This window comes from Elephantulus edwardii, unplaced genomic scaffold, assembly GCF_000299155.1.
Source record: "Elephantulus edwardii isolate Elephantulus edwardi_28Jun2011 unplaced genomic scaffold, EleEdw1.0 scaffold00033, whole genome shotgun sequence".
NCBI lineage: Eukaryota > Metazoa > Chordata > Mammalia > Macroscelidea > Macroscelididae > Elephantulus > Elephantulus edwardii.
The window spans coordinates 7,419,112-7,432,244 of NW_006399783.1; the positions used below are offsets into that span (position 1 = coordinate 7,419,112).

The following is a 13,133-nucleotide window of genomic DNA, read 5'->3' on the forward strand; positions in this document are numbered from 1 at the left end:
ATACACAGGAGAAAACTCTACTCAGATCAAGAAACAGCTGATTATATACCTTAAAATCCCTAATACCTCCCTCCATTTATAACCCTCCAACATGAACACTAGCATGGCTTTTAACACTACCAATTAGTGTTACCGCTTTTTAAAGTGATATAAATGGAATCAGATAATATGTATTCTTTCATGTCATTTATTATATTTCTGAGTTTTACCGCTGTGACTATATATAGGAGTTCTTTCTTTGTGTTGTTTTTGTTTTATCTATTGTATTTCATTGTTATCTTTAAAGCAGAAAACAGGATGCTGGGGCACAGGGCCCTGAGCATCTCCCTGAAAGGGCCAGAGGGAGTGAGAATAGCACAGTCCCTCACTGAGCCAGAGCAAAAAGCAGATAAAGAAACCATAGCCTAACCATTTGTTGCCTCTAGAATCATACCAACAGCAAGAAGTTTGTTTATTCATTGTTGACTAACAGATTCACAGTTAGGATAAAAAAATGGTGTTTATTAAAGAAGGAAGGTGGAGAATTGGGGAGGCAAAGAATATCTCACAATACAAGTCCAGGCTTTAGCCCAAGTTCCAAGGGACAATTCCTCAATTAGTCTATGCTCTGGTTTCAGTTCAATAGTCAAATCCAAATCATCCAGTATTGTTTTTGTCAGAGTTGTTATAAATCAGCTTTCCCTTCAAGCAAGAACAGCAAGCACCTTTAACTGTAATCTTTATCTCAAGACTTTTCTGCTTACAATTTGCCTCAGTTTCTCTACAGCAATGCCACAATCTCTCAAAACCATTGCCAGGGTCTCATCAACAGGATCTTGCTCTAGGATCCCTCAAGTCCTGCCACCACGCATGTTGCTTTCCTCAAGTCTTGCCGCCCCCTAGTGGGAAGCACTCTTTCTCTTAGCATAGTGTCACAGCTGTTAATTATTTGCAAGACCATACATCTGCAGTTAAGGTTGCTGTAGACCAGAGACGACTGATTGTAATGGATTCACACACACACACACACACACACACACACACACACACACACACACACATTAGGCTAACACCACAATTGTACACTTTTGTTATTGTTGATTGCTTTTGAGTCAAGCACAACTCACTGACCCTATGAACAAAAGGCCTAAAACCCCTGTACAACTATCGACATTTATCAAAGTTCATAGAGTATACTACAATTTATTTACTTAAAGCAAAGGGAAGAAAGCAGGAAGTAAAAGACCTATCTTAAGATTTCAAAGTGCAGCTCAGGAAGACAAAGCAAAGTATTACAATGAAATGTGCAGAGTCAGAGTTGGAAAATCAAAAGAGCTGAACTTGCTCGGCATATCTTAAGCTGAAGGAACTGAAGAACAAATTCAAGCCTCGAGTAAAAATGCTTAAGGATGCTATGGTGGCCTAGTGTCAAAAAGCTGTGCTGCAATTCCAAAAGCACACAGTTCAAGGACACCAGCTGCTCTGCAGGAGAAGGATGGGCAATCTCCTCCAGAGCATTAACTGCCTCTGAAAACCCACCTGAGGGTCACCTGTGGGCTGGTTCTGACTAATGGTACACAACAACAACAACATGGTAAAAATATTAAATGATTCAGAAAGCATTAAAAGAACATGGAAGAAGTACACATAGTCCCTGTACCAAAAAGAAATGGTTGACACAAGAATTTCATAACACACTAAAGAGTCAAATGGCAACGGTGATGAAGGAGGAAGTTCACACTGCTCTGAAGGAGAAAAAGAAGGCCCCAGGAGTAGACAGAATCCAAATTTACATACTTCAACAAACAGATCAGATGTTATCCTGGATGTATTCACCAGATTGTGCCAAGATCTAGAGGTAACTACCTGTCTAACTGCTTGCTGCTGTTTTTGTTGTTATGTGCCATCAAGTCACTTGTGACTCACAGTGACTGGTCCCTCCTGGCCACATACCCAAGGTATATGAGATAGAGCTTAAAAATCCTAGCCTCCAAGGAGAACCTTGGTTTCACCCTCCCTAAGACAGACCTGTTTGTTTTATTGGCAGTCCATGGTATGTTCAAGACTCTTCTCCAGCACCACAACTCAAAGGCATCAATTCTTCTGCTATCATCCTTAGTCATTATCCAACTCTTTGATGCATAGGCAGTAATTGCAAAGTAATTGCCTCAGGTGCATCTTAATCTCTAGAGTGACACTGTTGCTTCTCAGTATTCTGGAAATGTCCCTGATAGCACATTAACCTAATGCAATTTGCCTTTTGATTTCCTGACTGCTGGTGCCAAAAACGTCGATTGTGGAATCAAGCAAGCTATAACTGTGAACAATCTCAATCTTTTCTCCATCCATCATGGTGCTTCCAATTGGCCCAGTAGTGAGAAATTTTTGTCCTCTTGATGTTGAGCTTCAATCCATATTGAAGACTACAGTCCTTGACCTTCTGCAGCAAGCTCTCAGTTCTTTCTCCATTTCAGCAAGCAAGGTTGTGTCATCTGCATAACATAGGTGGTTGCTGTTGAGTCTTCCTCCAATCCTGATGACACATTCCTCCTCATAAAACCCAGTGCACTGAATGATATGTTCTGCATATAGACTGAAAAAGTATGGAGGCAAGATGCATCCCTGATGCACTCCTTTCCTGATTTTGAACCATCCATCCAGTGTTTCTCTGCTCTGTTCTGAGGATGGCTTCCTAGTCCAAGTTTAGGTTTTGCATAAGTACAACCAAGTGTTCTTGGATTTCCATTCTCCTCAAGGTTAATCACACAGTTATATACACAGCCAAATGTTTTTGCATAATCAATAAAACACAGACAGATATCCCTCTGATATTTTTTTTTTCTGCCAAGATCCATCTGACATTGGCAATAATGTCTCTAGTGCCACAGCTTCTTCTAAACCCAGCTTGTATTGCTGGTAGTTCTCTGTTAATGTACTGTTCCAGTCATTTCTGGATAATCTTCAGCAGGATTTTGCTTACGTGATATGAGTGATATTGCACAATAATTTCCACACTCTTTTGGAGTACTTTTTAAAAATTTTATTTTATTAATTTTAATGAACATTTACAGAGATTTTGGATTTTCATTCATTCATTGTTACACCTTTTTTCTCTATCCCCTCCCCCCAGTTCACTCCTCTCCTTGAAAAGCAAAAGATAAACTTCGTTGGTATACAATCCCGCCAGCCCCGACCCTGCCTCCCCACCCCAAATGCTCTCCACTAAACAACCTTAATTCTGGATTCCTGTGATAATCATAATATGCTACCACAGATCACTTTTAAACAGTTCTCTCCCTCATCTGTTTCAATGCAGTATACATAATCAATCCAGTTTTTCTCATCTTAGCCCAACCCTGATGTCAGTCACTTTCTACAACAGTGGCACCATGCAGTATTTGTCCTTTTGGGAGTCACTTTTTTAAAAAATGGGCTTAAATATGGATCCCTTCCAGTCAGTTGGCCAGGCAGCTGTCCTCCAGATTTCTTGGCACACCTGGAAGGCACGTCCGGAGCAGCATCTGTTTGTTGAAATACATCGATTGGTATTCCATCAATGCTTGGGGCTTTATTTCTTGCCAAGTCCTTTAGAGCAGCCTGAACTTCCTCTTTCATCATCACTGCCTCTTGACCATATGTTGTTTCTTGAATTTTTTCTGTCAGCCAATTCTTTTTGGTACAGTGACTCTGTATACTACCTCCATCTTCTTTTAATAATACTTGGATCATTCAGAATTTTACCCATAGCATCCTTAAGTATTGCGACTCAAGGCTTTAATTTGTTTTTTAGTTCCCTCAGCTTAAGAAATACTGATTTTCAGACTCCAGTTCTTTGCATATTTCATTATAATACTTTGCTTTGTCTTCCTGTGCTGCCTTTTGAAATTTTTTATTCAGCTCCTTAATGTCTTGATTTTCCCCCCTTTACTCTAGCTTCTCAGTGTTCTAGTGCAATATTCAGAGTGTCTTCTGACATCCATTTTGGTCTTCTTCTTCTTCTTCTGTTTTCCTCTTAAAACTCATCTGGTCTTCATTCATTAGTGTTCAAGGCCTCAAACCTGTTCCTGAGTTGGTTTTAAAATTCAGGTGGGATAGCCTATCCTCAAGGTGAAATTTTTATTCCTATGTATTTGATTTGACCTTCTTTAGCTTTAATTTGAACTTTCATATGAGTAGTTGATTGTCTGTTCCACAATCAGCACCTGGCTTAGTTTTCACTGCTGATATTGAACTCCTCCAATGAGTCCTCCCACAGATGTAATCAATCTGGTTCCTTGGCATACCATCAGGTGAATCCATGCATACAGTCTGCGTTTGTGTTTCTTACAAATGGTATTTGCTATGAATAAATCATTCATTGTACAGAATTCTATCATTCTATCCCCAGCCTCATTTCTGTCACCAAGTCCCTGTTTTCCAACTGCTGATCCTTCTTCCTGGTTTCCAACTTTTGCATTCAGTCATCCATTATTATTAATACATCTTGGGTGCATGTTCGATCGATTTCTGACTGCAAAAGGTGGTAGAAATTATGTATTTCCTCCTCTTTGGCTCTAGTTGTTTGTGCATAAATTTGAATGACAGTGGTATTAACAGGTATTCTGTGTACATGTATAGATAAGAGATGCATATTAATTCCCAATCCAAAAAAAGGTGACCCAACAGAGTGTGGAAATTATTGAACAATATCACTAATATCATTCCATGCAAGCAAAATCTTACTGGGTGGGGGGAACCCCAAAATGACTGGTACAGTACATCTACAGAGAACTACCAGAAATACTAGCTGGGTTTAGAAGAAGCAGTGGCACTAGAGACACCAGCAATGTTAGATGAATCTTGGCAGAAAGCAGACAGCACCAAAGGAATGTCTGTCTGTGTTTCATTGCCTATGCAAAGGTATTTGACCATGTGAATCACAACGAATTGTGGTTAACCTTGAGAAAAATGGGACTACTAGAACACTGGATTGGGCTTATGTAAAATCTATACATAGGGTCGCTATGAGTCACAAACAACTCGATGGCACATAACAACAACAACAACAACATACTTGGACTAGGAAGCAGTTATCAGAACAAAGCAACGAAACACTGGATGGTTCAAAGTCAGGAAAGGAGTACACTAGGGATGCAACCTGTCTCCATACCTCTTCAATCTGTAAGCAGAACAGATCATTTGGGAGGCTGGGCTTTTTGAGGAGGAGTGTGGCATCAGAATTGAAGGAAGACTCATCAACAACTTGCATTATGTAGATAATACAAGCTTGCTTGCTGAAACTGAAAAGGACTTAAAGTATATGCTGCAGTAGGTCAAGGGCTGTAGTTTTCAATATGGATTGAAGTTCATCATCAAGAAGACAAAAATTCTCACCACTGGGCCAGTTGGTAGCATTTTGATAGATGGAGAAGAGATTGAACAATTTCAGCTTGCTCATTTCCACAATGAACAAACACTCTTGGCTCTAGCAGTCAGGAAATCAAAAGATGAATTGCATTTGGGAAGTCTGCTGTCAAGGACCTCACCAAAGAGCTAAAAATAAATTATGTCATTCTAGGGACTATAGGGTGCCTGATCCAAGCCATGGTCTTCAGAATTACTTGTTATGCATCAGGGAGCTGGGCAGTAACTAAGGATGACAGAAGAATTGATGCCTTTGAGTTGGTGTTCTGTAGAAGAGTATTGAACATATTATGGACCACCAAGAGAACAAACAGGTCTTTATTAGAGAGGATGAAACCAATCATTTCCTTGGAGGCAAAGATTTTGTAGGTCCTTCTCACATACTTTGGGCATGTGGCCAGGAGGGATCAAGGGCATCATGCTTGGAAGGGTGGAGGGACAGAGCAAGAGAGAAAGACCCTGGATGAGCTGGAATGACACAGTAATTGGGGTAACTGGAGTAGGTGTGTTAGAGTAAATGAGACTGGTTCAAGATAGGGCAGGATTCAGAGCTATTGTGTATCGGGTCACTCTGAGTCACAGCTAACTCAATGGCACATAACAATAACAACAATGTTGATGTACATCTGGCCTGCTTTTGGTTTGGAGCTACCACAAATGGTGCTGTTATGATAATTCTCAGATAGTAATTTTTGTGTTGTGTAAAACCAGAATGCATCACCTCTCAGTTTGTTGTATTGTGGTAGCCTGTGTATTGCTATGAAGCCGGAAACTATGCTACAGGTATATCAAATACCAGCAAAGCCACTCACTATGTACAGGTATCAGAAGAGATTCCGGACTAAGATAGGCTAGAAGGAAAGGCCTGGTGATTTACTTCTGAATAATTGTAAATGAAATCTTAGAGACCATCACAAAATATGATTACAACAGAAGATGAGCCCCTTAGGTTGAAAGACACTCTGAGCACATAGTGACTGCAACAATAGACTAAACAATAGCAAAGATGGTACTGACCAGGCAGGCACATTATATTCTGTTGTCCATGCAGTCATGGCTTAAACCTAACTTGATAGGAATGAACACCACCACAAATCCAATAAGTCCATACTTCTCCCTGACCAACTGCTTCTTTGCCTCAGCTGTAAAATAAGTCAGAGTTTAACTCACTATTTACTGTTTCTTCTCCTAGACAAACAGCTCAATTCCCTTTCCTAGCCTTTGTTCAAGTTCACTGTAGCCACCTGATTGAGTTCTAGCCTAAAGTAAGTGAGTAAGTGGAAGGAAAATGCAGTACTTCTAGGTCTTCCCCTGAAGACCTCCCACATGGAAAACTGCATGCTGTTTTATCTTCCACCTGTTTGATGCAGATATGCATCACTGTCATGGAAACTAAGATTTTAAAGATGGTAGAACCAAGCAACGGAAGTGCTTGATTCCCAGGGTCTCCCCCTGCAGGAGAGATACCCAGAGTCAGGAATGTTCATAATGAGTTTTATAACAATAAGAAATAAGCTTCCACTGTGTTAATTCACTGAGATTTGAGAGTTATTCTAGTACAGCAGTTAGCATTATCCAACTAATGCTCTGAAGCAGGGAAACAACCAGGTTTACTCTGAAATTGTAATCCTCTCCACTCCCCAGTTATGTGTGGTATTTTGGCCTTGTTCACCAAGCCAAAGAAAAGGGCTTTTTGCCAAAATATTTCACTGATATTCCCTGGAGCTGGATGGGTATGTGAGAGGCTGTTTGCAGGGCCATTGCTAAAGATCACACTTCATCTAATGTCCACAGCATACGGGTATGAAAAGATGTGGGCTTTGATGTCAGACAGATGTGGCTTTGAATCTTGGCTCCACTATTGACAATACTTTGGCTTAACCTTCTTGGGCCTCTATTTCTTCATCTGCAAAATGAGGGTAATAACACCTCATAGGAACTGTATAGAGATAAAATAACAGATAGCATATAAAATACTGGCACAGTTCCTGGTATGTTGAAGGTACTCAATCTGCCCCCTTTCCAACAACCATAAAATTAATAAATTGGGAGTTTGTTTACCCTTCTAATGAGAAGCCTATGCAAGTCATTTCACAAATGATTGTGTATTTGTCTTTCCATGTACATGTTGAATATTTTGCACAAAGGACTTCAATTCAACAAATGGCTTTATTTCTCCCCCACCCCTTGATGTAAGTAAGAGGAAGAACTTAGGTTTTAAGAAACTTAAGGAAAAAAACGTTTAAATGGATGCAACATTCATTATTTTTATTACTATTTTCCATCAGAACAGAGACATGCCACACATTCAAATACACAACAGCAGATCCTATGATGACATTTGATCCAGAACAGGATCACAAAATGGGACATTTCGTGCAGCAGAGGGGAACCAGAGGATTCCACTGAGGAGTGACGCTAGCATTTGCCACCAACTAGACTCCTGGCTCATGGCACATAACAGATGCAAACACTGTTCAGTCCTGAGTCATCCTTATGAACGGCTGTAGGTCTCACTGTTATATCCACAGAGTTTTCGGGGGCTGATTTTTCAGAAGCGAATCACTTGTCCTTTCCTCTTATTCTGTGTTAGTCTGGAGGCTCTTCTGCACCACAGGAATGTGCAAGCTCCCAATGACAGCACGAGGACCTTCCTCTTTCTGGAATGGACAATCCTCCCTCTAAATGGAAGGACTCCAAAGAAAAAGATGGCAGATCATAAAGTCAACAGCTGGCTGCAGACACGCCATCAAGTCCATCTCTGCAAATCAGATTCGCCAACGAGGCAGGTAATGTAGTGCATGACCTGAGCTATGGCAGCCACATCCTCAAACTGCAGGAGCAAGAGGAGGAGGAGACTAAAATGTCAGGTCATCCAGGACGCAGAGGGAAGCAACTCAGGAGAGCCACCCACGAGTATGACTAAGTGCTCCTGGGGACAATCCCTGCTTCGAGGGCACAAAGTGCATATCCAGATGTTATGAGCTGCCAGACATGATTAAATGAGGGAAGGTGAAGCTGCCCACTTAGCCATCTGAGCAGCCCCAATCATCAAAGTGACCCAAGAGCTTTCTGCAAAAGCATTAATCAACAAAACAAATGGCAGCCCCATCATCCATCTCCAGGCCAACCCCTTTCTTTTCTCCCTCTGATAAAGTCAGAACAGCCAGCCTATTTTTAAACGGCTGCCAACGTGGAAATGTGTGGGTCCTGACACAGCTGATGCTGCCTCAGAGGAGACACAAGCAAACTGAAGACTTCGCCGCCCCCTCGCCTGTCCCTTGGCTCCCACGAGAACAGGGCAGAGGGGGATGCAGAGAGGAGAGGTCCTATAACAAGCCTGATCCCAGTGCAGAGGAGGAGGGAGTATCTGGTGCTGTTTCCATGACAGGGATAACTGCAGGTTTCCCTCCTCCGGGAAAGGGAAGGCTGGGACTTGGGCAAAAACCAGCCCCACCTACAGATTAGCAAGAGAGAACTCGAGCTGGAGAAGAGAAACAACCCCCAGATGTCAAATATAGGCTCTTCCAAAGACAAAGCACTGAAGTGGATCTCAGGCTCTCTTTACATGCACCTAAGGTGCTTTAAACATAATAGCAAAAACTTTAATTAAGCAGTAGAGACTTTTTCCCAGAAAGGTTACAGTAAAGCTAGTTTTATATAAATATATTTTATAAAAAAGAATGAAAAAGACTTTTCAAGAAAGGAGGTTAGTCTGTACTTACAATCGCTCCAGCTGCTTCAGATCCTGGAAGGCGCCTCTCTCGATGACACTGACCTGGTTGTCTTCCAGATGCCTAGAAGCACAAAGGCAGCAATGGTCAGCAACAAAGTAGACCTGGTGCTCATGCCAGGCTTCAGGTCATACGAGCAGTGTCACCCAAGCCTTTCCATGACCCTCAAAGCCCCTGTAGCCAGGACCAGGCTGGTGGGACAAGATAACTCACATCCCAGCTTGGTGTCACGGAAACCAGGGTTTCACCGCCTGCACACTTCTGCCTGACAGATTGGTTTCCATGCCTCTATTTTAAGAATGTTCTCAGCAAATGTCCCCCCAAGCACTGCAGGATGTTGCACAGAAAAGGAAGAGGTAAAAGCTGCTCCTTACAAAACCACACACACACACACACACACACACACACACACACACACACACATTCAGCTTCTCTTTTCTTTCGGAGTTCCCTCCTCTAAGGATTCAAAAATACTTTGCTAAAATGGCCTTTTCTGCTCACCTTGCTACCTTTTTATCAGATAGGGTGAAGCTATTGTGACTAAACAACTGCCTGTGGGTAAAAGAAAACCAGCTCAGGTCCCAGAACACCTCTCACGCAGGCACTGACTATTCCCAGCACAGGAATGAGGCTCACAAAAGCTGGGACTCTACACCCTTAGCCCTGGATGGATGTGCTGGGCCTCGAAGCCTTCCAGCAGGTGATTAGAAAACCTAAACACTCTGCTTAAGTGAGTTTGATTCTTGCACGTGGCATGGCCTAAGAATTAAACAATGAAGAGTCTGTTTCCTTAACTTTAAAAAAAAATTAAAAAGTAGCTTAAAATGGATTAGCTGAACAGTGGGAAATAGAAGTAGGGAAACTCAACAGTTTCCATTAAGGTCTGCTCCAGGCTGGGGCAAGATGCCGATTCCACTTGTTGACTGGGTAGGATTGGGGCTGAGGGAGTACAGCTGTGAAGATGGTAAAGAAGGTATAAAGAAGAGGATAGAAAAACTGATGCAATTAAACTATGGTACTGGCAATGAGTACTGACTACACCATGGACTGTCAAATGAACAAATCCATACTGGACAAAATGCAACCAGGGTGCTCCTTGTCGGCAAGGATGGCGGAACTTCATCTCACCATACTTTGTGTATGTTATCAGGATGGGTCAGTCCTTTGAAAAAGACATCATCCTGGGAAAAGTAGTAGGTCAGCAAAAGAGAGGAACACCCCCTATAACCTGGCCTGACACAGTGACTAGAACAATGGACTAGAGCATGGGAGATGGTGAGAGTAGGGCAAAGTTTCAATCTGTTTTTCGTAGGTCACTTTGAGTCATAGTCAACACAGGCCTTCACAAGAGTAATTGTGAATGAAGACTATTTCTTTGGAAGATGACCTATAGGAAAGACCATAGGTTTCTTAGGACCAGGCAGAAGGGAAGATTCCCCGAAGCACCAGAAGGGAAAGAAGGTAGGAAGAGTAGTCTGAGGAAGGCATCTTTCATGCAACCCTTTTAAAGTACTTTACCTCTCAGAGACCCAAAATCCCCTGCACTTCTTAGACATAACACAAAATCCTTGTGATCAATTTTCAAGCCTATCTTCCCCTATGCCTCAGAACCAAGAGGGTAGGAACTCATTCATCATCATCTTCTCAATCTTAACTCAGCTGCCTAGCACAACAGCCACTTAACAGATGCTTGTCATAAGAATGAAAAATGAGTGACAGCAAATCACAGGACAGCACAGTCAGTATGGACTTGCACTGCTAGCCTGAAGGCTGAGCCTCTCTGCAGCTTGCAATGCACCAGAGGCTCCAAGGAAGAAAGGTGGTTCATCTCCTGTGTGGTTTACAGCCTTGGAAACCCAATGGAGGGGTAGCTATGAGTTGGTTCTGACTTGATGACAATGAGCTTTGAGTTTGAGCACTTCAGCAGTTACTCAGATTTGGGCTCGCAGAGCTGGAAGGGATGAGTTTCTGTTTGTTTCAACAATGTTTTAAATTGTTCTGAATTCATTAAATAAAGCAGTTGCCATCATATTGATTCAACCTCATGGTGATCCACCATGGTCAGGGGGGAATTGTATCAGCGGCTTTTTATTTGGAGGCAGATCACCAGGTTTTTCTTCCAAGCTGCTTACGGGTAGACTCACACCACCAAGTTTTCAGTTACCCATGTTAAAACTGTATACAAACAAGGAACTCCATGAGTTTATTACCACATTTCAAAATTAGACTGAGAGAGAGAGAGAGAGAGAGAGAATCACAAAAATTGCTCCTTTTATAAAATCAGCTCCAGAATGCCCAAATATCAACAACTGGCCAGAACTAAGTACTGCTGTTATAGACAGCCAGGCCCATGTACTCTCCTGTTTACCAGGATCCTCGTTGATGCTAATTCTTCACATATTTCTATTATTTCTGATCTCTCACAGATGCTTCACTTACCAGATACAAAAACAACAAGAGAGAGCTTAAGAGAAAGTCTTTCTATGAAGTCCCATGACTAGCAGAGGCAGGCCTCTCACTGCCCAACCACTGTGCTTTCCAAATTTGATTTAGAATCCCTGCCCTGCTTTCTTACCAACTGCGAGCATAATACTGAACTTGCTGGTCACTCTCTGGAGACCCAGTTTCCTCATTTGAGATACACACACACACACACACACACACACACACATAAATTATAGATAGATATAGATATAATTCCCCATAAAATCTGATCAGAATTTTAAAAAAGAATTTAAAAAATGAAAGCCATCTAGCCCTGGATCAGAAATGCAGTTAGAGGTTTGTCACTCACTCATTCTCTTCCTTTCTCTTCTTTTCTGCTCAGCCATATACTAACAAACTCACATTAGAACATCTTGTCGAACAGTGAACTAGTTTGGAATTAGTGATGGGGACTTGTTCAGCTTGGCTTTTACTACCAATCAATCAATTAATCACAAAGCTTTTTTATCATTTTACAATTTTATCAAAAACTCTGAGCATCACATTTCTCTTGTTTTCTCAAGGAGCCTCTCTCCAACCTCCTAAGAAAAATGTCTGTTCTTCATTGATTGATCTAATCTAGAAAAATGAGTAGAATGCAAATATGATGGGGCTGATACCTGCTTTAGACATCTGTCCTATTGCCATCGCTCTCAGACTCTGGGAGACTGACTTTTATGGCTTTATCAAGAAACTGGAGTCTCTGGGAGGTATAAATGGCTAATGTACCTGCTGCTAACTAAAAGGCTGGAGGTTCAAATTCCCCTAGAGGTACCAAAGAAGATATGGCTTAGGATCTGCTGTCAAACAGTAAGTCCTTGGAAATCCTACAGAGCACAGTTCTACAAAGACACATAAGGTCACCAGGAATTGGAATGAATTTGACCACAGTTGATTACTGCTGATTATGAAGAAGCGGTTTTGACCTCTAGACCCTGCTCATTACAGACAAAGGGAGTCACCAGCAGGACATGAAAGGAAGGAAGGAGAGTGAGGCTGGGAATTGCCTCCCCATTTTGTCCTCTACAAGTCGCTTCAGGTTGATAATATCACTCTAGCTGAGGTCACAGATTCCAAACATCAGGTCCATAAGTCTGCTAGACTCTGTAATCACATTGTCTTGTTATTTTCTCCTACAGGCCTAGGTGTTACTAGTGACTCTCCAGTGTTCCTGTTGTTTGGGAACATTAAGTCAATTCTAACTCCTAGTGAGCCTGTGGACAGCAGAACGAAATGCAAGCAGTGCCTGTGCCACCCTCACAACCACTGCACTACCTGAGCCTATTGTTGAAGTCACAGTGTGGACCTATGTCAGTGAAGGTCTTCCTTGTTTTCACTGACACTATGCTCCACCCACACAGATGTCCTTCCCTAGAAAAGGACAAAAGTACACAAGACAAAGTCTTGCTATTCTTGCTATGAAGTACTGAAGGCACTTATGCCAAGACAGATTTGTTCATTCTTCTGACAGGTCATGGTAATCTTCATGAATAAGATATTCTTTCCTAGCACCATAAGTCAAAGACATCAATT

At 41.8% G+C, this 13,133-nt stretch overlaps 1 protein-coding gene across 1 annotated transcript in view; it reads right to left on the bottom strand.

Annotated features, from left to right (window-relative positions):
* SLIT3 (slit homolog 3 (Drosophila)) overlaps positions 1-13,133 on the bottom strand; it is a 915,040-nt gene that overhangs the window by 808,343 nt on the left and 93,564 nt on the right. The window contains exon 3 of the mRNA XM_006884333.1: positions 9,108-9,179. Within this exon, the coding sequence (XP_006884395.1) occupies positions 9,108-9,179 (72 nt within the window). The remainder of the gene's footprint in view (positions 1-9,107; positions 9,180-13,133) is intronic.